Source organism: Pleurodeles waltl, chromosome 2_2 (genome assembly GCF_031143425.1).
Source record: "Pleurodeles waltl isolate 20211129_DDA chromosome 2_2, aPleWal1.hap1.20221129, whole genome shotgun sequence".
Taxonomy (NCBI): domain Eukaryota; kingdom Metazoa; phylum Chordata; class Amphibia; order Caudata; family Salamandridae; genus Pleurodeles; species Pleurodeles waltl.
Window position 1 is genome coordinate 1195444604 of NC_090439.1, and position 26878 is coordinate 1195471481.

Here is a 26878-nt window from a genome sequence, read left to right on the forward strand (position 1 = left end):
CCCTCTCTCAGAGGAAGTTCTTTGTTCTGCCATCCTGGGCCAGGCCTGGCTGGACCCCAGGAGGCCAGCTGCCTGTCTGAGGGGTTGGCAGCAGCAGCAGCTGCAGAGAAACCCCAGGAAGGGCAGTCTGGCAGTACCAGGGTCTGTGCTACAGACCACTGGGATCATGGAATTGTACCAACAATGCCAGGATGGCATAGAGGGGGCAATTCCATGATCATAGACATGTTACATGGCCATATTCGGAGTTACCATGGTGAAGCTACAAATAGGTAGTGACCTATATGTAGTGCACGCGTGTAATGGTGTCCCCGCACTCACAAAGTTCAGTGAATTGGCTCTGAACAATGTGGGGGCACCTTGGCTAGTGCCAGGGTGCCCTCACTCTAAGTAACTTTGCACCTAACCTTTACCAGGTAAAGGTTAGACATATAGGTGACTTATAAGTTACTTAAGTGCAGTGTAAAATGGCTGTGAAATAACGTGGACGTTATTTCACTCAGGCTGCAGTGGCAGGCCTGTGTAAGAATTGTCAGAGCTCCCTATGGGTGGCAAAAGAAATGCTGCAGCCCATAGGGATCTCCTGGAACCCCAATACCCTGGGTACCTCAGTACCATATACTATGGAATTATAAGGGTGTTCCAGTAAGCCAATGTAAATTGGTAAAAATAGTCACTAGCCTGTCAGTGACAATTTAGAAAGCAATGAGAGAGCATAACCACTGAGGTTCTGATTAGCAGAGCCTCAGTGAGACAGTTAGTCACTACACAGGTAACACATTCAGGCACACTTATGAGCACTGGGGCCCTGGGTTACCAGGGTCCCAGTGACACATACAACTAAAACAACATATATACAGTGAAGAATGGGGGTAACATGCCAGGCAAGATGGTACTTTCCTACACAGTAAGTCAATGTGAATTGGTAAAAATGGTCACTAGCCTGTCAGTGACAATTTGGAAAGAAATGAGAGAGCATAACCACTGAGGTTCTGGTTAGCAGAGCCTCAGTGAGACAGTTAGTCACTACATAGGTAACACAGTCAGGCACACTTATGAGCACTGGGGCCCTGTGTGGCAGGGTCCCAGTGACACATACAACTAAAACAACATATATACAGTGAAAAATGGGGGTAACATGCCGGGCAAGATGGTACTTTCCTACACTTCCCCTTTGGAGGATGGATCCCCCACGCCGTGGAGAGTCGTGCAGAAGTGTTTTCCCGCCGAAAGGACGCCAACAAGCCTTGCTAGCTGCAAGTCGTGCGGTTAGCGTTTTTGGATGCTGCTGTGGCCCAGGATGGACCAGGATGTCGCCAATTTCGTCTGGGGACAGAGGGGATGCCGAGCAAGACAAGGAGCCCTCTCAGAAGCAGGCAGCACCCGCAGAGTGCCAGAACAGGCACTACGAAGAAAAGTGAAACGGTGCTCGCCTGAAGTTACACAAAGGAGTCCCACGTCGCCAGAGACCAACTTAGAAAGTCGTGCAATGCAGGTTAGAGTGCCGTGGACCCAGGCTTGGCTGTGCACAAAGGATTTCCGCCGGAAGTGCACAGAGGCCGGAGAAGTTGCAAAAGTCGCGGTTACCAACAATGCAGTCTGGCGTGGGGAGGCAAGGACTTACCTCCACCAAACTTGGACTGAAGAGTCACTGGACCGTGGGGGTCACTTGTACAGTGTTGCTGATTTCAAGGGACCTCGCTCGTCGTCGTGAGAGGAGACCCAAGGGACCGGTGATGCAGCTTTTTGGTGCCTGCGGTTGCAGGGGGAAGATTCCGTCGACCCACAGGAGATTTCTTCGCAGCTTCTGATGCAGAGAGGAGGCAGACTACCCCCACAGGATGCACCACCAGGAAAACAGTCGAGAAGGCAGCAGGAGCAGCGTTACAAGGTCGCAGTAGTCGTCTTAGCTACTTTGTTGCAGTTTTGCAGGCTTCCAGCGCGGTCAGCAGTCGATTCCTTGGCAGAAGGTGAAGAGAAAGATGCAGAGGAACTCTGATGAGCTCTTGCATTCGTTATCTGAGGAATCCCCAAAGACAGAGACCCTAAATAGCCAGAAAAGAGGGTTTGGCTACTTAGGAGAGAGGATAGGCTATCAACACCTAAAGGAGCCTATTAGAAGGAGTCTCTGACGTCAGCTGCTGGCACTGGCCACTCAGAGCAGTCCAGTGTGCCAGCAGCACCTCTGTTTCCAAGATGGCAGAGGTCTGGAGCACACTGGAGGAGCTCTGGGCACCTCCCAGGGGAGGTGCAGGTCAGGGGAGTGGTCGCTCCTCTTTCGTTTGTCCAGTTTCGTGCCTAAGCAGGGCTGAGGGGTCCCTGAACCGGTGTAAACTGGCTTATGCAGAATTGGGCACATCTGTGCCCAAGAAAGCACTTCCAGAGGCTGGGGGAGGCTACCCCTCCCATGCCTTCACACCATTTTCCAAAGGGAGAGGGTGTAACACCCCCTCTCTGAGGAAGTCCTTTGTTCTGCCATCCTGGGCCAGGCCTGGCTGGACCCCAGGAGGGCAGAAGCCTGTCTGTGGGGTTGGCAGCAGCAGCTGCAGTGAAACCCCGGAAAAGGCAGTTTGGCAGTACCAGGGTCTGTGCTACAGACCACTGGGAGCATGGAATTGTGCCAACTATGCCAGGATGGCATAGAGGGGGCAATTCCATGATCTTAGACATGTTACATGGCCATATTCGGAGTTACCATTGTGAAGCTACACATAGGTAGTGACCTATGTGTAGTGCACGCATATAATGGTGTCTCCAGCACTCACAAAGTCGGGGAATTTGCCCTGAAGAATGTGGGGGCACCTTGGCTAGTGCCAGGGTGCCCACACACTAAGTAACTTTGCACCTAACCTTTACCAGGTAAAGGATAGACATATAGGTGACTTATAAGTTACTTAAGTGCAGTGAAAATGGCTGTGAAATAATGTGTGCATTATTTCACTCAGGCTGCAGTGGCAGGCCTGTGTAAGAATTGTCAGAGCTCCCTATGGGTGGCAAAAGAAATGCTGCAGCCCATAGGGATCTCCTGGAACCCCAATACCCTGGGTACCTTAGTACCATATACTAGGGAATTATAAGGGTGTTCCAGTAAGCCAATGTGAATTGGTAAAATTGCTCACTAGCCTGTTAGTGACAATTTGAAAGTAATGAGAGAGCATAACCACTGAGGTTCTGGATAGCAGAGCCTCAGTGAGACAGTTAGGCACCACACAGGGAACACATACATATAGGCCACAAACTTATGAGCACTGGGGTCCTGACTAGCAGGGTCCCAGTGACACATAACAAACATACTGAAAACATTGGGTTTTCACTATGAGCACTGGGCCCTGGCTGGCAGGATCCCAGTGAGACAGTGAAAACAGTGAAAACACCCTGACATACACTCACAAACAGGCCAAAAGTGGGGGTAACAAGGCTAGAAAGAGGCTACTTTCTCACACTTCCCCTTTGGAGGATGGATGTCCCACGTCGTGAAGAAGCTTGCAGACATGTTCCTACGCAGAAATACCACAAACAAGCCTTGCTAGCTGCAAGGGTCGCATTTAGGGTTTTTGGATGCTGCTGTGGCCCAGGAGGGACCAGGATGTCGGCAATTGCGTGAGGAGACAGAGGGGGCGCCCAGCAAGACAAGGAGCCCTGTCAGGAGCAGGCCGCACCTGCAGAAGTGCCGGAACAGTCACTACGAAGAAGAGTGAACCGGAGCTCACCCGAAGTCACAAAAGAAGATCCCACGATGCTGGAGGACATCTCAGGAGGTTGTGCACTGCAGATTAGAGTGCCGGGGACCCAGGCTTGGCTGTGCACAAAGGAAATCCTGGAAGAGTGCACAGGAGCCGGAGCAGCTGCAAATCACGTAGTAACCAGCAATGCAGTCTAGCGTGGGGCGGCAAGGACTTACCTCCACCAAACTTGGACTGAAGAGTCACTGGACTGTGGGAGTCACTTGGACAGAGTTGCTGAGTTCCAGGGACCACGCTCGTTGTGCTGGGAGGGGACCCAGAGGACCGGTGATGCAGTCTTTTGGTGCCTGCGGTTGCAGGGGGAAGATTCCGTCGACCCACAGGAGATTTCTTCGGAGCTTCTAGTGCAGAGAGGAGGCAGACTACCCCCACAGCATGCACCACCAGGAAAACAGTCGAGAAGGCGGCCGGATCAGCGATACAAGGTTGCAGTAGTCGTCTTTGCTACTTTGTTGCGGTTTTGCAGGCGTCCAGAGCAGTCAGTGGTCGATTCCTTGGCAGAAGGTGAAGAGAGAGATGCAGAGGAACTCTGATGAGGTCTTGCATTCGTTATGTAAAGAATTCCCCAAAGCACAGACTCTAAATAGCCAGAAAAGGAGGTTTGGTTACTTAGGAAGAAGGATAGGCTAGCAACACAGGTAAGAGCCTATCAGAAGGAGTCTCTGACGTCACCTGCTGGCACTGGCCTCTCAGACCAGTCCAGTGTGCCAGCAGCACCTCTGTTTCCAAGATGGCAGAGGTCTGGAGCACACTGGAGGAGCTCTGGGCACCTCCTAGGGGAGGTGCAGGTCAGGGGAGTGGTCACTTGTAGGAGGCTGGACTGGCTTGTAGTGACTACCAAGGGGTACTTACACCTTGCACCAGGCCCAGGTGTCCCTTATTAGTGTATAGTTTGTCTAGCAGCTTAGGCTGATAGATAATGGTAGCTTAGCAGAGCAGCTTAGGCTGAACTAGGAGACGTGTGAAGCTACTACAGTACCACAAATGATTATGCACAATATCATAAGAAAACACAATACACAGTTATACTAAAAATAAAGGTACTTTATTTTTATGACAATATGCCAAAAGTATCTCAGTGAGTACCCTCAGTATGAGGATAAGAAATATACACAAGATATATGTACACAATACCAAAAATATGCAGTATAGTCTTAGAAAACAGTGCAAACAGTGTAAAATTACAATAGGATGCAATGTAGGCACATAGGGATAGGGGCAACACAAACCATATACTCTAAAAGTGGAATGCGAATCACGAATGGACCCCAAACCTATGTGACCTTGTAGAGGGTCGCTGGGACTATTAGAAAATAGTAAGGGTTAGAAAAATACCCCACCCCAAGACCCTGAAAAGTGAGTGCAAAGTGCACTAAAGTTCCCCTAAAGACACAGAAGTCGTGATAGAGGAATAATGCAAGGAAAACACAACCCAGCAATGCAACAACAATGGATTTCCAGTCGAGGGTACCTGTGGAACAAGGGGACCGAGTCCAAAAGTCACAAGCAAGTCGGAGATGGGCAGATGCCCAAGAAATGCCAGCTGTTGGTGCAAAGAAGCTTCTACTGGACTGAAGAAGCAAGGAATACTGCAAGAACGACAAGGGCTAGAGACTTCCCCTTTGGAGGATGGATCCCCCACGCCGTGGAGAGTCGTGCAATAGTGTTTTCCCGCCAGATGGACGCCAACAAGCCTTGCTAGCTGCAAGTCGTGCGGTTAGCGTTTTTGGACGGTGCTGTGGCCCAGGATGGACCAGGATGGTGCAAATTGGACCAGGAGGTAGAGGGGACGTCGAGCAAGACAAGGAGCCCTCACAGCAGCAGATAGCACCCGGAGAAGTGCCAGAAACAGGCACTACGAGGATGCGTGAAACAGTGCTCTCCTGAAGTTACACAAAGGAGTCCCACGTCGCCGGAGACCAACTTAGGAAGTCGTGCAATGCAGGTTAGAGTGCCGGGGACCCCAGCTTGGGGGTGCACAAAGGATTTCCGCCGGAAGGGCACGGGAGCTGGAGAAGTTGCAAAAGTCGCGAAAACCAACAATGCAGTCTGGCGTGGGGAGGCAAGGACTTACCTCCACCAAGCTTGGACTGAAGAGTCACTGGACCGTGTGGGTCACTTGGACAGTCTTGCTGGATTCAAGGGACCTCGCTCGTCGTCGTAAGAGGAGACCCAAGGGACTGTGATGCAGCTTTTTGGTGCCTGCGGTAGCAGGGGGAAGATTCCGTCGACCCACAGGAGATTTCTTCGCAGCTTCTGATGCAGAGAGGAGGCAGACTACCCCCACAGGATGCACCACCAAGAAAAACAGTCGAGAAGGCAGCAGGAGCGGCGTTACAATGTTGCAGTAGTCGTCTTAGCTACTTTGTTGCAGTTTTGCAGGCTTCCAGCGCGTTCAGCAGTCGATTTCTTGGCAGAAGGTGAAGAGGAAGATGTAGAGGAACTCTGATGAGCTCTTGCATTCGTTATCTGAGGAATCCCCAAAGAAAGAGACCCTAAATAGCCAGAAAAGAGGGTTTGGCTACTTAGGACAAAGGATAGGCTAGCAACACCTGCAGGAGCCTATCAAAAGGAGTCTCTGACGTCAGCAGAGGGCACTGGCCACTCAGAGCAGTCCAGTGTGCCAGCAGCACCTCTGTTTCCAAGATGGCAGAGGTCTGGAGCACACTGGAGGAGCTCTGGGCACCTCCCAGGGGAGGTGCAGGTCAGGGGAGTGGTCACTCCCCTTTCCTTTGTCCAGTTTCGCGCCCAGGCAAGGTTGAGGGGTCCCTGAACCGGTGTAAACTGGCTTATGCAGAATTGGGCACGTCTGTGCCCAACAAAGCATTTCCAGAGGCTGGGGGAGGCTACTCCTCCCCTGCCTTCACACCATTTTCCAAAGGGAGAGGGTGTAACACCCCCACTCTGAGGAAGTCCTTTGTTCTGCCATCCTGGGTCAGGCCTGGCTGGACCCCAGGAGGGCAGAAGCCTGTCTGTGGGGTTGGCAGCAGCTGCAGTGTAACCCCAGAAAAGGCAGTTTGGCAGTACCAGGGTCTGTGCTACAGACCACTGGGAGCATGGAATTGTGCCAACTATGCCAGGATGGTATAGAGGGGGCAATTCCATGATCTTAGACATGTTACATGGCCATATTCGGAGTTGCCATTGTGAAGCTACACATAGGTAGTGACCTATGTGTAGTGTACGCATATAATGGTGTCTCCAGCACTCACAAAGTCGGGGAATTTGCCCTGAACAATGTGGGGGCACCTTGGCTATTGCCAGGGTGCACACACACTATGTAACTTTGCACCTAACCTTTACCAGGTAAAGGTTAGACATATAGGTGACTTATAAGTTACTTAAGTACAGTGAAAATGGCTGTGAAATAATGTGGGCATTATTTCACTCAGGCTGCAGTGGCAGGCCTGTGTAAGAATTGTCAGAGCTCCCTATGGGTGGCAAAAGAAATGCTGCAGCCCATAGGAATCTCCTGGAACCCCAATACCCTGGGTACCTCAGTACCATATACTAGGGAATTATAAGGGTGTTCCAGTAAGCCAATGTGAATTGGTAAAATTGGTCACTAGCCTGTTAGTGACAATTTAAAAGTAATGAGAGAGCATAACCACTGAGGTTCTGGTTAGCAGAGCCTCAGTGAGACAGTTAGTCACTACACAGGTAACACAGTCAGGCACACTTATGAGCACTGGGGCCCTGTGTTGCAGGGTCCCAGTGACACATACAACTAAAACAACATATATACAGTGAAAAATGGGGGTAAGATGCCAGGCAAGATGGAACTTTCCTACACAACCCCCCCCAAACGAAGGACAATAAGACTAGTCATTACCTGATGGGTCTTCATTGTCTAAGTGGAAATATCTGGAGAGTCCATCTGCATTGGAGTGGGTACTCCCAGGTCTATGTTCCACTGTATAGTCCATTCCCTGTAGAGATATGGACCACCTCAACAATTTAGGATTTTCACCTTTCATTTGTTTTAGCCAAAGTAGAGGTTTGTGGTCTGTTTGAACAATGAAGTGAGTGCCAAACAGGTATGGCCTCAACTTCTTCCAAGCCCAGACCACAGCAAAGGCCTCCCTCTCAATGGCAGACCAACGCTTTTCTCTAGGAGTCAACCTCCTACTAATAAAAGCAACAGGTTGATCCTGGCCCTCAGAATTTAGTTGTGATAGGACTGCCCCTACTCCTAATTCAGATGCATCAGTCTGGACATAGAATTTTTTAGAGTAACAAGGGCTTTTCAGGACAGGTGCAGAGCACATAGCCTGCTTCAGCTCCTCAAAAGCTTTTTGACAATTTGCTGTCCACAATACCTTTTTAGGCATTCTTTTGGAAGTGAGGTCATTAAGAGGGGCTGCAATGGAGCCATAGTTCTTGATGAACCTCCTGTAATACCCAGTGAGGCCTAAAAAGGATCTCACCTGAGTCTGTGTAGTAGGGGGAGTCCAATCCATAATTGTCTGGATCTTCCCCTGAAGTGGTGCAATCTGTTCTCCACCAACCAGGTGTCCCAGATAAACCACCTTCCCCTGCCCTATCTGGCACTTTGAAGCCTTGATAGTGAGGCCTGCTTTTTGCAGGGCCTCCAAAACTTTCGATAGGTGGACCAGGTGATCATCCCAGCTGGAGCTAAAGACAGCTATATCGTCCAGATATGCTGCACTGAAGGCTTCCAGCCCTTGCAGGACTGTATTCACCAACCTCTGAAAAGTGGCAGGTGCATTCTTCAAACCAAAAGGCATTACTGTGAATTGGTAATGTCCTCCAATGGTTGAAAATGCAGTTTTAGGTTTAGCATCTTCTGATAATTTGATCTGCCAATACCCTGCAGTCAAATCAAAAGTGCTTAGATACTTGGCAGATGCCAGTGTATCTATGAGCTCATCTGCCCTGGGTATAGGGTGAGCATCAGTTTTGGTTACCTGGTTGAGACCTCTGTAATCAACACAAAACCTCATTTCCTTCTTTCCATCTTTGGAATGAGGCTTTGGCACAAGTACCACAGGAGAGGCCCATGGACTTTCAGAGTGCTCAACCACTCCCAGTTCTAACATTTTCTGGACCTCTTGCTTTATGCAGTCCCTGACATGGTCAGGCTGCCTATAGATCTTACTTTTGACAGGCAAGCTGTCTCCAGTATCTATAGTGTGCTCACACCAAGAAGTGGTACCTGGCACAGTAGAGAAGAGTTCAGAAAACTGCCCAAGGAGATTTATGCAATGGTCTTTCTGCTCAGCAGTAAGACAATCAGCCAAAACTACACCTTCCACTAGAGCATCTTGTTCTGTGGAAGAGAAGAGATCAGGTAGAGGATCACTGTCTTCTTCCTGTCCCTCATCAGTTGCCATGAGCAGGGTGAGATCAGCCCTGTCATAGTAGGGTTTCAGGCGGTTGACATGGAGCATCCTAAGGGGACTCCTGGCAGTGCCTAAGTCAACCAAATAGGTGACTTCACCCTTCTTTTCAACAATTGTGTGGGGTCCACTCCATTTATCTTTGAGTACTCTTGGGGCCACAGGCTCCAAGACCCACACTTTCTGCCCTGGTTTGTACTGAACCAAAACAGCCTTCTGTTCATGCCATTGCTTCTGGAGCTCTTGGCTGGCCTGAAGGTTTTTACTGGCCTTCTTCATGTATTCAGCCATATTTGATCTGAGGCCTAATACATAATCCACAATATCTTATTTAGGAGCTTTTAAAGGTTGTTCCCAACCCTCCTTGACAAGTGTGAGTGGACCCCTGACAGGGTGTCCAAAGAGGAGTTCAAAGGGGCTGACGCCCACTCCTTTTTGGGGTACCTCCCTGTAGGCAAAAAGGAGGCATGGTGGAAGGATATCCCATCTCCTGCGGAGTTTGTCTGGGAGTCCCATAATCATGCCTTTGAGAGTTTTATTAAACCTCTCCACCAGTCCATTTGTTTGTGGATGATAGGGTGTGGTGAACTTGTAAATCACCCCACACTCCTTCCACATGGCCTTCAAGTAAGCAAACATAAAATTGCTTCCTCTGTCTGAAACTACCTCTTTTGGGAAGCCCACCCTGGAAAAGATTCCCAGGAGGGCCTTTGCCACTGCAGGAGCTGTAGTGGTCCTAAGAGGAATTGCCTCAGGATATCTTGTGGCATGGTCCACTACCACCAAGATAAACCTATTGCCTGAAGCAGTAGGAGGGTCAAGGGGGCCAACTATATCAACCCCTACCCTTTCAAAGGGAACCCCAACCACAGGCAGTGGAATAAGGGGTGCCTTTGGAGTGCCACCTGTCTTGCCACTGGCTTGACAGGTTTCACAGGACTTACAAAATTCCTTTGTGTCCTCAGACATCCTAGGCCAATGAAACAGGGGAACGAGCCTGTCCCAAGTTTTCATTTGTCCTAGATGCCCAGCAAGGGGAATATCATGTGCAAGAGTTAGGAGGAACTTTCTGTACTCCTGAGGAATCACTAATCTTCTGGCTGCCCCAGGTTTAGGATCCCTTGACTCAGTGTACAAGAGGTTGGCCTCCCAGTAAACTCTATGAGAGTCACTGATATCCCCATTTGCTTGTTTGACAGCTTGCTGTCTTAGACCCTCTAATGTGGACAGGTTTGCTGTGCCACACTCAGCTCCTCCCTGGCAGGCCCCCCTTCACCCAAAAGCTCAGCAGTGTCTGCTTCCAGCTCCTCTGGTGTAGGTTCTGCACAGGGTGAAAACTCTTCTTCCTCAGAAGAAGAATCCACTGTAGAGGGAGGGATAGTAGCAAGTGGTTTGCTTCTACTAGCCCTAGCTTTAGGGAGCACTTGGTCCATTGTTCCAGGATCCAAGCTTCCCTGTCCTTTTTGCTTTTTTGCCTGAGCCCTTGTCAAAGCAAAAATATGCCCTGGAATGCCCAGCATTGCTGCATGGGCCTCCAACTCCTCATCTGACCAAGCTGATGTCTCCAAATCATTCCCTAATAGACAGTCTACAGGTAAATCTGAAGCTACCACAACTTTCTTTGGACCAGTAACCCCCCCCAGTTGAGATTTACAACAGCCATGGGGTGGCTAAGTGTGTTGTTGTGAGCATCGATTACTTGGTACTGGTGACCAAGTAGGTGTTGTTCAGGGTGTACAAGTTTCTCAATCACCATTGTGACACTGGCACCTGTGTCCCTGTAGGCCTGGACCTCAACACCATTTATTAGGGGTAGTTGCTTGTACTTATCCATGTTAAGGGGACAAGCAACCAAGGTGGCTAAATCAATAGCCCCCTCAGAGACTAATGTAGCCTCTGTGGTCTCCCTAATCAGACCAACCCCAACTAAGTTACCAATAGTGAGCCCAGCTACTCCATTGGATTGGCTATTAGTAGGTTTGCTCCCACCACCACTGCTATTAGTAGGGACACTAGGTGTAGCAGTAGGGGTTGTAGTGGTAGGAGGCTTGGTGCTTTTTTTGGACAACTGGGATCTGTTGTCCAATGGCCTTTTACTTTACATAAATAGCACCATGGTTTCTTTTCTTGATTATGTTTAGAAGAGGATTTAGGCCCACCACCCCCACCAGAGTGTTTTTGGGGACCTGATGAAGACTCATTTTTAGATTTGTCCCCACCTTTTTCTGAAGGCTTACCATCCTTCTTCTTGCCATCTTTGTCACCCCCTGTATGAACTTTTCTGTTCACTCTTGTTCTGACCCATTTGTCTGCCTTCTTTCCCAATTCTTGGGGAGAGGTCAGATCAGAGTCTACCAAGTACTGGTGCAACAAATCTGACACACAATTATTAAGAATATGCTCTCTCAGGATCAAGTTATACAGGCCTTCATAGTCAGTCACTTTACTGCCATGTAACCACCCTTCCAAGGACTTCACTGAATGGTCAATGAAATCAACCCAATCTTGTGAAGACTCCTTTTTGGTCTCTCTGAACTTTATCCTGTATTGTTCAGTGGTTAAGCTATAACCATCAAGGAGTGCATTCTTAAGAATAGTGAAATTGTTGGCATCACCTTCTTTCACAGTAAGGAGTCTATCCCTACCCTTACCACTAAATGATAGCCATAGGATAGCAGCCCACTGCCTTTGAGGGACATCTTGAACATTACAGGCCCTCTCAAGTGCAGCAAACCACTTGTTAATGTCATCCCCCTCCTTATAAGGGGGAACTATCTTATGCAGATTCCTGGAATCATGCTCTTTTACAGGATGACTATGGGGAATACTGCTGCTGCCACCATGGGTGTCTAAACCCAGCTTCTGTCTTTCTTTTTCTATCTCTAGAGATTGTCTATCTAAATCCAGCTGTTGCTTCTTGAGCTTCAGCCTGGATGTCTCCACTCTCAATTTATTGAGCTCCCTTTCTAACATTCTGTCATCAGGGTGGGTGGGAGGGACATGCCTAGAAACAGAAGTGTGATGAGAATGGACAGAAGGAGACCTGTCCCTAACAGATGGAACCTTAACAAGTTTACTAACTGTATAATGTGAGAGCACACCATCTGAATGATGTGAATGCCTACTCCTACTGTGATGAGAGACCACACTATTTGTATGGTGTGACTCTGCATCATCTTCAACCCTGCTAGGCTGTCTGATACTGGGCAGGCTAGGAAGTTTCCTTCCAGAATCTATCTCTAGGGGAGTCCCTGGATCAGATTGGGAACCATCAACTGCTTTATCAACAGATGTGGCCATTGCGGCCTTATCTTGTAACAATTCCAAAGAAGGATTCTTCCCTACACTCAAACCTCTTTCTATGCAGAGACTCCTTGCTCCTTTCCAGCTAAGGTGATCATATGCAATCCTGGACAGATCAACATTTTGGCCTGTGCCAGACATTTTAGAAAGAGTTAAGTGATAGAAAAAGTGAAGAAAAAGTTTTTCAGAACTTTTAGAAAGACAGAAAGAAAAACTTTAAAAACTTTTTAGAACTTTAGAAAGTTTAGAAGTACTTTTCAGCACTTAGAAAAGAGTGAAAAGAGTGAATGCAAAACTTTTTAGTTATGTGTACATACACTGAACTTGTTTTGTATATTTTTCTCTTATGAAAAGTACAATGTCAAGAGTGGTAAGTTGTCTCAAAGCACTTATCCCACCGCTGCACAACCAATGTAGGAGGCTGGACTGGCTTGTAGTGAGTACCAAGGGGTACTTACACCTTGCACCAGGCCCAGTTATCCCTTATTAGTGTATAGGGTGTCTAGCAGCTTAGGCTGATAGATAATGGTAGCTTAGCAGAGCAGCTTAGGCTGAACTAGGAGACGTGTGAAGCTACTACAGTACCACTACTGCCATATGCACAATATCATAAGAAAACACAATACACAGTTATACTAAAAATAAAGGTACTTTATTTTTATGACAATATGCCAAAAGTATCTCAGTGAGTACCCTCAGTATGAGGATAAGAAATATACACAAGATATATGTACACAATACCAAAAATATGCAGTATAGTCTCAGAAAACAGTGCAAACAGTGTAAAATTACAATAGGATGCAATGGGAGCACATAGGGATAGGGTCAACAAAAACCATATACTCCAAAAGTGGAATGTGAATCACGAATGGACCCCAAACCTATGTGACCTTGTAGAGGGTCGCTGGGACTATTAGAAAATAGTAAGGGTTAGAAAAATACCCCACCCCAAGACCCTGAAAAGTGAGTGCAAAGTGCACTAAAGTTCCCCCAAAGACACAGAAGTCGTGATAAGGGAATAATGCAAGAAAAACACAACCCAGCAATGCAACAACAATGGATTTCCAGTCGAGAGTACCTGTGGAACAAGGGGACCGAGTCCAAAAGTCACGAGCAAGTCGGAGATGGGCAGATGCCCAAGAAATGCCAGCTGTTGGTGCAAAGAAGCTTCTACTTGACTGAAGAAGCTGAGGATTCTGCAGGAACGACAAGGGCTAGAGACTTCCCCTTTGGAGGATGGATCCTACACGCCGTGGAGAGTTGTGCAGAAGTGTTTTCCCGCCAGATGGATGCCAACAAGCCTTGCTAGCTGCAAGTTGTGCGGTTAGCGTTTTTGGATGCTGCTGTGGCCCAGGATGGACCAGGATGTCACCAATTTCGTCTGGCGACAGAGGGGACGCCGAGCAAGACAAGGAGTCCTCTCAGAAGCAGGCATCACCCGCAGAAGTGCCAGAACAGGCACTACGAAGAAAAGTGAAATGGTGCTCATCTGAAGTTGCACAAAGGAGTCCCACGTCTCCGGAGACCAACTTCGAAAGTCGTGCAATGCAGGTTAGAGTGCCGTGGACCCAGGCTTGGCTGTGCACAAAGGATTTCCGCCGGAAGTGCACGGCAGCCGGAGAAGTTGCAAAAGTCGCAGTTACCAACAATGCAGTCTGGCGTGGGGAGGCAAGGACTTACCTCCACCAAACTTGGACTGAAGAGTCACTGGACCGTGGGGGTCATTTGGACAGTCTTGCTGGATTCGAGGGACCTCGCTCGTCGTCGTGAGAGGAGACCCAAGGGACCGTGATGCAGCTTTTTGGTGCCTGCGGTAGCAGGGGGGCGATTCCGTCAGCCCACGGGAGATTTCTTCGGAGCTTCTAGTGCAGAGAGGAGGCAGACTACACCCACAGCATGCACCACCAGGAAAACAGTCGAGAATGCGGCAGGATCAGCGTTACAGAGTTGCAGTAGTCGTCTTCGTTACTTTGTTGCAGTTTTGCAGGCTTCCAGCGCGGTCAGCGATCGATTCCTTGGCAGAAGGTGAAGAGAGAGATGCAGAGGAACTCTGATGAGCTCTTGCATTCGTTATCTAAGGAATTCCCCAAAGCATAGACCCAAAATAGCCAGAAAAGAGGGTTTGGCTACTTAGGAGAGAGGATAGGCTAGCAACACCTGAAGGAGCCTATCAGAAGGAATCTCTGACGACACCTGCTGGCCCTGGCCACTCAGAGCAGTCCAGTGTGCCAGCAGCACCTGTGTTTCCAAGATGGCAGAGGTCTGGAGCACACTGGAGGAGCTCTGGGCACCTCCCAGGGGAGGTGCAGGTCAGGGGAGTGGTCACTCCCCTTTCCTTTGTCCAGTTTCGCGCCTAAGCAGGGCTGAGGGGTCCCTGAACCGGTGTAAACTGGCTTATGCAGAATTGGGCACATCTGTGCCCAAGAAAGCATTTCCAGAGGCTGGGGGAGGCTACTCCTCCCCTGCCTTAACACCTTTTTCCAAAGGGAGAGGGTGTAACACCCTCTCTGTGAGGAAGTCCTTTGTTCTGCCATCCTGGGCCAGGCCTGGCTGGACCCCAGGAGGGCAGAAACCTGTCTGAGGGGTTGGCAGCAGCAGTTGCAGTGAAACCCCTGAAAAGGCAGTTTGGCAGTACCAGGGTCTGTGCTACAGACCACTGGGATCATGGGATTGTACCAACTATGCCAGGATGGCATAGAGGGGGCAATTCCATGATCATAGACATGTTACATGGCCATATTCGGAGTTACCATTGTGAAGCTACATATAGGTAGTGACCTATATGTAGTGCACGCGTGTAATGGTGTCCCCGCACTCACAAAGTCCGGGGAATTTGCCCTGAACGATGTGGGGGCACCTTGGCTAGTGCCAGGGTGCCCTCACACTAAGTAACTTTGCACCTAACCTTTACCAGGTAAAGGTTAGACATATAGGTGACTTATAAGTTACTTAAGTGCAGTGTAAAATGGCTGTGAAATAACGTGGACGTTATTTCACTCAGGCTGCAGTGGCAGGCCTTTGTAAGAATTGTCAGAGCTCCCTATGTGTGGCAAAAGAAATGCTGCAGCCCATAGGGATCTCCTGGAACCCCAATACCCTGGGTACCTCAGTACCATATACTAGGGAATTATAAGGGTGTTCCAGTATGCCAATGTGAATTGGTGAAATTGGTCACTAGCCTGTTAGTGACAATTTGGAAAGAAATGAGAGAGCATAACCACTGAGGTTCTGGATAGCAGAGCCTCAGTGAGACAGTTAGGCACCACACAGGGAACACATACACATAGGCCACAAACTTATGACCACTGGGGTCCTGACTAGCAGGGTCCCAGTGACACATAACAAACATACTGAAAACATAGGGTTTTCACTATGAGCACCGGGCCCTGGCTAGCAGGATCCCAGTGAGACAGTGAAAACACCCTGACATACACTCACAAACAGGCTAAAAGTGGGGGTAACAAGGCTAGAAAGAGGCTACTTTCTCACACCAAGGCTTGTTGGTGGACTCCGACAATGCAAACAAGACTGCAATCCTCCATCCGGCGAGGGACAGCACTTGCACCCTCTAGGAATCCGACTTTGTCTTCTTGGGTGCAATCCTGACTGTTCTTCCTCCCCAGTGGTTCTTCTTTTGCACCTTCATTCGGGTTAGCTGCGGCTCCTGTTCTTCCTGGACTCTTCTGTGCTTCGTGGACTTGGTACCCTTCTTCCACAAGTCTACATGTCCAGAAATCCACGGTTGGTGTCTTGCAGTCTCTTCTGGTTCTTGCATAATATTCTTTTTCATTTCTCTGTGTGTTCTGGGAAAGTTACTGCAATTTACTTCTGCTTTCCTGGTCACTGGGGTGGGTTCTAGTACTTACCTTTGGGGTTTTCTAGTACTCTCAGCTCCACTCTACAAACTACACTTGCCTACGTGGGGGACCGACTCTCGCATTCCACTTTTTTAGTATATGGTTTGTGCAACCCCTAGCGCTAAAACTCGCATGCATTCAACTTCCCTTTGTGGGACATCCAATGCATCATGCAGGAACCTGCTGACATCTTCCTTGGGAGCATTTCTGCAGTCTTCGTCCAACCGGGGACTCTTCTTTTGCACCCTCTTCTGGGTTGGGAGAGGCTCCTGTCCTTCCTGGAACATCTTTCAACTTCTGGACTCTGTCTCCTTCCTTTTCAGGTCTTTAGGTCCAGGAATCCACCATTTGTTGTTTGCAGTCTTGCTTGGTTCTTGCAATAACTCTAGTCACGACTTGTAGTGTGTCCTAAGGAAACTTGCAGTACTTTACTCCTACTTTCCTGGGCTCTGGGGTGGGGTATTTTCCTCACCTTTGTGGTTTTCTTACTCTCCCAGCGATTCTCTGCACACTACACTTGTCTAGGGGGGTATTCGTCGTTCGCATTCCACTTTCTTAGTATATGATTTGTGTTGCCCCTAGACATATTTTCTTCCATTGCATTCTTTAGCATTTCCTATTGTTTGCACTATCCTATGCCTAATTACCTATCTTATGTTGGTGTCTAGTGTATATATGGTGTATAATACTTACCTCCAGAAGGAGTATTGCCTCTAAGATATTTTTGGCCTTGTGTCACCCACATAAAGTACCATTATTTTTGGTAACACTGAGTATTGTCTTTACTTGTGTATAAGTACTGTGGAACTATGGGCCAGATGTAGAAAGCGTTTTGCATGGCGCAAACATGTCAAGTGGGTGCTAACTCATTCACAATAGGGAAGAGGTCCCCATGGGACCCCTTCCGCTTTGTGAATGTCGCCCAAAACATTTTTTCAGAGCAGGCAGTGGTCCAATGGACCACTGCCTGCTCTGAAAAAACGAAACCAAATGGTTTCATTTTTTCTTTTGTATTGCAACTCGTTTTCCTTTAAGGAAACCGGTCTGCAATACAAAAAAACTGCTTTATTAAAAAAGCTGTCACAGACATGGAGGTTTGCTGTCTCCAGCAGGCCACCATCCCAGTGAGTATAGGGAATCGCAAGGGGGTCGCAAATTGCGACCCACCTCATTAATATTAATGAGGTGGGTCTTTGCGACACCCTTGCGATTCGCAGAAGGTGTCTGAGACACCATTCTGCATATGATTTTGTGAGTCGGAAATTGGGAGTTGCACCGACTCGCAATTTCTAATTCGCAAATACATATCTTACTACATCTGGCCCTATAAGTGGTATTGCATGAGCTTTGCATGTCTCCTAACTCAACCTAAGCTGCTCTGCTCTGCTATAGCTACCTCTATCAGCCTAAGCTACTAGAACACTACTATTTCACTAATAAGAGATAACTGGACCTGGTATAAGGTGCAAGTACCCAAGGTACCCACTACAGACCAGGCCAGCCTCCTAAACTAATACTCACATTTATGGTATCTTGGTTGAACAGTTAGGCTAATCTTGGAGAAGTACAAAGCATTTGTTCTACTCACAGCATCAATTAATACACTCAAAATAATAACTTGAGTCCAATTTATGAAAATACCACAGATTTTTGTATAAATTGTAAGATTATCAAAATTAGGCAAGTACTTTTTAAGTTATGAGTTTTCGAAGTTTAATAAAAATAGTCCTTTTGTGCATAATTGCGCACCATACGACTCAATGTCGGATATCATTTAAAAATGCATATAAAATCAGAAAGGAGGTTTATCAAGTTCTTCTTTTGTAGGTTGGTCTAGGGCATCAGTGGGCACAGTGTTTCAGCTAGAGAAGTTCAGGTGGCTCCCGGTTCTGGCGGGAGCGGCGGGAAAATGTCTCTGGAGCTGGTGCAGGGCAATTGCGGGGTACTACTTGGAAAAGCACAGCACAAGTAAGTTTAAAGGTGAATCCTGGAGGACCCTTGGAGTGTCAAGGTCGCAAGGGGTGAGGGACCCTTAGGGCTCAGTTGGTCCTTCAGTGCAGGTCACAGGGCGGCCAGCTGGAGAGGGAATCGGCGAGCCAGGAGCTGTGCGCAAAGGTGCCCTTAGAAGCAGGAGGTAGGCACATTGGAGGGTCGCTTGCAAGTATGCAGAAGCACTCTGGTGGGAGGTCCAGGTAGTTCTTGAAGTCCCTTAACTTGATCTTCTGTCTGGTCCTTTTTCAGTCCAGAATGGATTGCCTTTCTGGATGTCTGACATGAAGTGACCAGTACCTGGAGCTATTGCACGGTCTGGCCACTGGAGGGTGCAGTGCCACCATTATTGCACACTTTGTCCTAATAGTTCATCAGGTGAAGTTTACCCAGGCTGCAGCATCCGGTTCCATGGTTTGTGGCCAGTCAGTGAAGCGGGCTTCAGTGAATCTTTTGTTCCTTGGTGTCGTATAGTGATAACTTCAATCTGGAGGGAGATCATTGGTGATTTTCAAAGAGTTGAAGTCCCCTGGGGGTTGTAGAGCCTGTCCAATATCCAAACAACTACTTATCACTGATTGTCCAGTCCTGGGTGCTGCAGGCAGGGTTTGGCACTTTTTTTTGGTGCAGAAGGACTTCTATTCTTGAGCCTTGGGTCTTCTTTGCTGCTGGTCTTCTTTTGTTTCTAGAATCCGATTTCTTGGTCTAGGGATAACCACTAAATATGTATTTAGTGGGTATTTTAGAGGACACCTGGTAGTGACCAATTGGTCATCTACCTTTGTAGTGTAGCCATTTTTAATGTAGCTTTCTGCGTGTTTGCATAAAGTATTAGGCCTCTGTGCACTTTGCCCTAGATGCATTTTATTTAGCCATGCACTGTTATTTTACAATAACCAGTTTCAAGGTCTTGTTTTATTTTCTTCTATCACACTGTTTAGCTTACTTCAGCACTGAAGTTCTCAAACAATACATTCTTGCTCACTCTGTGCTTCAGTCAAGGATACAGTCTGGTGCATTGCCGATAGACGTGGTAGAAGTTTAGTCTTCAGGGTTCGTAGAAAGTACACATTCTTACGTAGGGACGTTTCTTAGAACACCGGCATGTTAGTTATAAAAACACTTTCTAGTCCTGGTACACGTAAGAGGGAGATTCCGACCAGGAACCCACAACTAGACGCTGACTGCCCTGTTGCAGATGCTGATCCAGATCACAGGCTTTTTCTCAGGTATGAGGGTTAATGTCCTCCCGGAGAATCTGAAAGGCAAGCTTAGAGCTTAACATGCTGTGCTCAAAATATAAGTTAGAGAGATAACGTAATCTAGGTGGCATAGTTGCACTATGATAGCATTATTCTTATGTTTCACTCTCCTTTTTACTATTTCAATCCTACTGTGTTGTATGATTCTGGTTATTGTGGCTCACGCCTTGTTATCTAAAATGCAGTCATTTTATTAAACCAATCTTTAAAACTCAAACTGCCTTTGTCATTTAAATATGAGACCGCACTTTGTATGAGAGAACTGGTTGTGACCTGAGTGACCACAACTTCCATGGAAGCACTAAGATGTTGTGCACTCGGCTGCCCAATTGTCTCTTCCCTCTGGGAGAGATAAGGTACTGCTAGTTAGCCGGAGCACAACCCGGATTTGGGGTGACAAGGGTCCTTCTCCGTGGGTCAGGCTTAGTCCCCCACACTGTGAACGATCTTGCCGCCCAAAAATCCAGTAGTCTCATTAGGATAATGAGAGCCTACGTGACACCTTAAGGTGGCTACACCCACTAAGTGACCACTTCCTGTGGGAAGGATCACTTCCCTACACCTGACTGGCTATTCTCCTTCCATCCAAGATGAAGGAGAATTAAATGGAGAGGTAACCTTGCATGCAACACTTTAGGAGTGGTGCAAGCTGGGGGTGACCACTCCACCTAGCCTTTGTCTGCTTTCCTGCCATTGCTCCTGCCAAAAGTGGGGAATTGCAACAGTGCTGCCATTTGCTTCCAACAGGAGGCCTGGGGGTCGAGTTTTAATGCTGGTGTGCCCTTTGAAGCACACCAGCAGGTCATTGCACATTCCTGAGTGAGGAGGTATTAGCACCTCCACCCAGGAAGGACTTTGTTCTGAATCCCAAAGAGCAGGATCTCTCACCCCAGGAATTCGGGATCTTGTCAGCAACCATTACAGGGTAGTTATCTTTTTCAAGGGGCACCTCTGAGGTGAACCCTGGGAAAATTTTGTAACAGATCCAATACTGGTACCAGTTTGGATTTATCATTCTGAGTTGTTTGTTACCAAACAACTCAGGGTTCTGAGTAGCCATCATGTAGCTGTGAAACCTGTACTGACCAGTGTCCAGCACATATATTAGAATGGATGTACTCTTCACGTCATCTGTCCCAGATTTGGCAAGGAAACAGTAGGGGCATATTGCTCATGCATCTATGCCAACACATATACTATAGTGTAAGGCTTGCCAGAGGGGTGTATGCCATGTCAAATTTGTCGTTTAGGATTGCAATGGCAGTGCTTGGTGCTTCTGGGTGCATGTTCTCAGAGGGTGGCACAATCTGTGCTGCTGGCCTCAGGGGCCTACCCTTAGTACCCCATGCCCTGGGTACCTAAGTACCATTTGCTAGGGAATTGTAGTGGCAGCTAAAGGTGTTGCCAATTCTGCCAATGCATCACAAGAGTTTTACAGAAAGAGATCTGGCACAGGGAACCTGGTTAGCAGGGGCCCTGGGCCCTAACTACTTTGAGGCTACGTCATGTACCAGGCAAAAAGTGACAGGCTAACCATGACAAAAGAGGCCTCTTCTCACAAGGACTACATAGTCACTTAGAAGTACTTCTAAAACAGCATTGACTCCGAGTACCTGGAACCCACTTCTGTCTCCTTGTCTTGGGTACACTTAATCATGACAACTGAACAATCTCTGCCCACTAACCCAGCTCAGGTGGCAGGGAACCTGGGATTCATGTGCACGAGGGAGCAGCCCATGGGTTGAAGGCACAGCCACATCCTGCAGAATAACACTGAGCTTCAAGACTGGGCTAATGGTCACTATTTCTAAGCGCTGTACACATGCTGATCTCGTAACTCTCCCTCCAAAGATCCTTGAATATCCTGATTTAACTTACTGTGTTTTATCATTTAATACCACTCCTCCTTTAGTTCTGCTATTTGCTTTCTATCTCACTCTATTCTCCCTGCTCCCTCTCTCCCTTCACTTCTCCTGGATTCAGCATCTATCCCGCTCCCTCATTCCTCCCTCTGATCCAGTTCATTTCCTCATTTACTCCCTTAGCTGCCTGGTCCAAGCAACCCCCGTCCAAGCAAACTGAAAGCGTATTTATCACATGAACGTTAATTCACCAAAGTGCCAGGGGTAACAGAAGTGGCATCACATACCAGCCCAATGACATCATAGGAAGCAACATATTATGACCTTTGACACTGAATCTTCCACTGCAGTGATGTTACATGACTTTGATCCTGATGACATCAAAATAATTTACATTTCTAATGTTAAAGACTTAAGCTGGATCCCAGGTTCGAATCCCTAGACCCTTTGAGCACTCCAACAACCTTTCAGATCCAACCTATCTAACCAACACAGACCCTGCACCACTGGACCACCCTCACCACAATTGAGATCTGCTCCATCATGAGTGGCATCCGCTCCCGAGCCCCTTTGGACCCCTGTCCTCAGCATATTTTCAACGAGGCCAACACATCCATCGCACCTGAGCTCCTGCATATCCTCAACTGCTCCACAGAAGCAGCCACCTTCCCAGAGGCCTGGAAGCACTCCGAGATCCACCCACTCGTGAAGAAGCATATAGAGGACAACAACATGCTGGACACCTCCTAATCAGGCTTCAGGTACAATCACAGCATAGAGACCACCCTCCTCGGCACCACAAATGACATCCGTTGTGGCCATACAGCAGCCCTCATCCTACTGGACCTACCTCTGACCCAGTCTCACACCTCACCCTCTGCTCCAGACTCCAAGCAGCCGGCATCAGCTGAAAGGCCCTACAAAGGATATGCTGTTTTCCGTCCGGTCGAACACAGAGAGTTAGACTCCCACCTTAACTGTCAGAACCTATGAAGATCAGCTGCAGAGTTCCACAGGACTCCCCCCAGAGCCCCACACTCTTCAACATGTACATTGTCCCACTCACATCCATTGTCAGGCACCATGGGCTGAACATCGTCTCCTACGCCGACAATACCCAGCTGATCATCTCACGGACTGAAAACCCCACTACTATCAAGAAGAATTTCTACAACGGGATGGAATGCCGTGGATGATGGACAGATGCCTCAAGCTCAACTCCAACAGGACTGAGATCCTCATCCTGGGAGCAACCACATCAGCCTGGGATGATTCCTGGTGGCCATCAACCATCAGCACCCCTCCTGGACCTGAACAAACCATGCAGGCAAACCTCAGCTTCATCCTGGATTTATCGCTCACCATGACCCGCCAAGTCAACTCAGTCACATCCTCCTGCTTTCACACACTCCAGCTTCTCCAGAAGATCTACAAATGGATCCAAAGGACTGCTGCAAGACTGTAACCCATGCACTGGTTACCAGCAGACTCTACTATGGCAACACCCTCTACGCTGGTACCAGCTAGAAGAAATGGAAGAAACTACAGCACATCCAAAATGCCTCAGCCACATTCTTCCTGGACATTTCCTGCCGCAAACATATCTCCAACCACTTAAGAGATCTTCACTGGCTTCCCATTGGGAAAATAATTAATTTCAAGTTCCTCGTCCATGCTTAAAAGGCTCTCCATTACCTAGGACCCATCTACCTCAACCACTGCATCATGTCCTACTCCCCCACCAGTCCTCTCCACTCAACAAGCACCAGCTGTACCCCGCATGTGGAAGGCCTCGGCGGGTGGAAGATCCTTCACCTACCTTGCGGCTAAGAGCTGGAACACCCTGCCCCTGCACCTCAGGCAGTCACCATCGCTACCCCAATTCAGGGAGGACCTTCAAACCTGGCTCTTCAACTGAAGCTCAGAGGACAAACCCCGCATAGCGCCTTGAGACCCTTACAGGTGAGTAGTTGCACATTATAAACCCTGATTTGATTTGATTTGAAGCACACAATGAAAATAGCACAACAGATATTAACATAGATAAATGTCTATTCTACATACCACCTATATTTTGAATAGGGTGCTGACTAAATAGAAGCATCACACAACTATTAAAGAATAACAAATTATGTGTTTATTGGAAGAGTAGAACAAAGCCCTACAACAAATCAGAATAACATTTGGAACCCAAATATATTGAAAGTAAACATTTTTTTTTTACTTAATTCAGCCCTTTTCAATGTTAATACATTTTCAAAATGATCACTTGTAAGGTGATATCACTCATGCAAAGAACGGAGAATACGTTTTTACTCAAACACATAATTTCCTATGTTTTGTGAATAATGAAAGTCAGCAACATGTTTCAAAATGCAGATCCATTTTATCTATTACGTTTTTATTTATTCCAGAGAGTGCGTATTGCACTGCTGAATTTGGTTTTTAGAACAGGTATACAAATATCTAGTTGGAAACTGCTACCAGTAAGAACCAACTTCTGTACTAACACGTCAGCTCTTAAAAATGCAAATTGAAGTTGGTCGAAATGCAACCTAGCTTAAGAATATTAATGAGGTAGGTTGCAAATTGCAACCCACTATGATTGTATTCCATCACAAGGACGGTAGACTCCCCGGGTCAGCAGACCACCAGCTCTGTGATCACATTTTGATATATGGCTCCTACTTTGGTAATAGGACTAGGTGTTTAGGACAGCTGCACTGAGTGACAGGGGTACTGCCAAGTGTGTGGAGACTGAGTTCACCCACACCGTGAGTACCTGTCGCCCTAATTCCTGCTAGCTCACAGTGCCCTACCCAAACCTCCAAACCTGTTGAGGAAAAAAGTGAGAACAGCAACCTGAACATGACACTCTGACTTCTTGGGAAAGCCGAGGAAACAGATCATACCCCTTTCACTCAGTCACGTACACACGTCAAGGCAAGACACAGAAATGTGAGAAGAGTTTTCAATAAAGTTATTGAAGCAATCACAATCTTGTATAAAAGCATTGACTTCGATAACTAGGCAGATGAAACAAAGCAAGGTAACCAGCTTTATGATCAGGGTGAAGAAAAATAAACAACCACACCATGTTGGATGTGATTCTAGATTTTCTAGAGGTTCTATACATTCCTACCTAACCCTAGGTGTATAACTCAGAGGATAGAGGTTGTAACTCTCTGCCTGACCTGGTCTAAGGGATCAGTCCCAACCTAATACCTGTAAAAGTATCAGGAATCAGCCTGTCATGTAGAAAGCAATATTCAGGTACTGTTCATCCTCTGTTCTGGGTATTGCTTTTGCGGAAATTAATGCACGGTATTGCAAACGCAGTACCAAGGGTCTCAAAGGGCAGCTTCCCCGGGTGACTACTTAAAGATATCCATGCTCCAACTATCCTGATGTCCAAGAAAATAGACATTGTTATTTAAATATATTTCACTATATTGAAGTCAACAATATTATTTGAGAACTACTTTCAAGGCCTCCCCTCATTGCACCATTACCATATCGCAAGCTGGCACACAACCCCCCCATCTACCACATATCCTATATTCATATGGTGGTGGTCACTCACTCAGTGGGAACACTGCGGAAAACAATCCCAGACACTGCTTCTTTGGTAAGGCAAACTGAGACAGGTTCCACCTTGTGTATATCACACAGAGGTCTCCAGATCACCCAGCAAGGTCACGCACCCTGAGACACTATTCATCTGGGATTTAGTCACTAATGTTCTGATGGAGCTGATGTCATCACAAAAGATGATTTTTTGGAGGTTTCTTTTTATGATATGCTTCTTCCTCTTAGCACAGTGTGATTTGTGCTTCCCTGCTCCATAAAGAGAAGAACGGGAATAGTGTTTGTTTGGAGAACGAACACCGGAATGTATAAATATTGTCCAAGGTGTCAGCATTGAAGAAGGACACTTTGTTGCTTTTGCAGTCTAGATAAACTCCAGCCTTCTTGAGCTCACTCCTGATGACCAGGGGAGTTGGGGGTGATGTGAGCGCAAGGTATCGTGAACTCCTCAGCTCCAGCAGCCATGCTCCCTCGTTAGGTGACAGGTCCACCTTTCCCTTTCTCTTGATATTACTTTGGACGACCCCTATGGTCCACCCAGCACCGTTCTTCACCTCGATCTCCCAGTAATACTTCCCTGAGGAGTACCCCTCTGAACCCAGCACATAGAGTCTAGTGTCGAAGCGCTCAGGATAGTCCGGTAAATCGGGCTGTTTCTCTCCTCGTGTCACTGTCTTGTAGTCATTTGAGATGTGAAGTTCAGGGTGAGCTGTGTTTGGGTCCATTGTAACTTCCACTGTAAATGAAGAGTTAAAGAGGGTTTCAGTCACAGACCATAGACAGAAGAGTTGTATCTAAACCTACAGGAGGAAGAGACAGGGACAGAAAAGGAGAAGCATACATCATGAGACGTCTGGTCTACGCAGAAGAAGGCAAAAGAAAGACAAGTGATGAAGTACAACTCAGTCAGGGGTGAGACCACAGAAGACAGGACAGTACATCACCATAGGTATTAGTATGAGTGGTGCATCATCATAGGTGTTGGTATGAGTAGTGCATCGACATAGGTGTTAGTATGAGTGGTGCATCACCATAGGTGTGAGTGGTGCATCACCATAGGTATTAGTATGAGTGGTGCATCACCATAGGTGTTGGTATGAGTAGTGCATCGACATAGGTGTTAGTATGACTGGTGCATCAACATAGGTGTTAGTATGAGTGGTGCATCACCATAGGTGTTAGTATGAGTGGTGCATCGCCATAGGTGTTAGTATGAGTGGTGCATCACCGTAGGTGTTAGTATGAGTAGTCATCAACATAGGTGTTAGTATGAGTGGTGCATCACCATAGGTGTTGGTATGAGCGTCACAACACCACAGGAGTTAGTATGAGTGGTGCATCACTGTAGCTGCTAGCATCAATTGTGCATCACCATAGGTGTTAGTATGATTGGCGCATCACCATAGGTGTTAGTATGAGTGGCAAATCACCATAGGTGTTAGTATGAGTGGTGCATCAACATAGGTGTTAGTATGAGTCAGAGGACTGACTTTGAATGGCCCAAACCCAGGGATTTCAACTTTTTGGGATATATTTGTGTTTCCCTTTAAAGGAGTGGAGATTGTAAGGAAACCATAAGGAAGTAAGGGGGCGGATGGGTGAGTGATACATCCTTCAGCTCCTGTTGGTATTACGTGTCTCAGTAATCATGAGTGGAGGAATATCTAAGGAGATGCAAGGGACTGGCAGAAGGGACTAGGGCCGTATATAATAAGAATTGATTCTGTAAAAGTGGTTGCAAATTACACACCGACTTTTACCAAATCAATTCTGATTTTGTGAATCAACCGATGTACTAATAGGTCAGTTTCCAAAATCACCATTCTTAGTGGGTCACAGTCCAACCTGCATCATTAATATGTAAGAAGTAGGTCACAAATTGCAACCAACTATAATTGGCTAAAATCAGAGGGA

At 47.4% G+C, this 26878-nt stretch overlaps 1 protein-coding gene across 1 annotated transcript in view; it reads right to left on the reverse strand.

Moving 5' to 3' along the window:
- LOC138279330 (butyrophilin-like protein 2) overlaps window positions 1-26878 on the reverse strand; it is a 430170-nt gene that overhangs the window by 219635 nt on the left and 183657 nt on the right. Inside the window, exon 7 of the mRNA XM_069219396.1 lies at window positions 25192-25700. Within this exon, the coding sequence (XP_069075497.1) occupies window positions 25192-25700 (509 nt within the window). The remainder of the gene's footprint in view (window positions 1-25191; window positions 25701-26878) is intronic.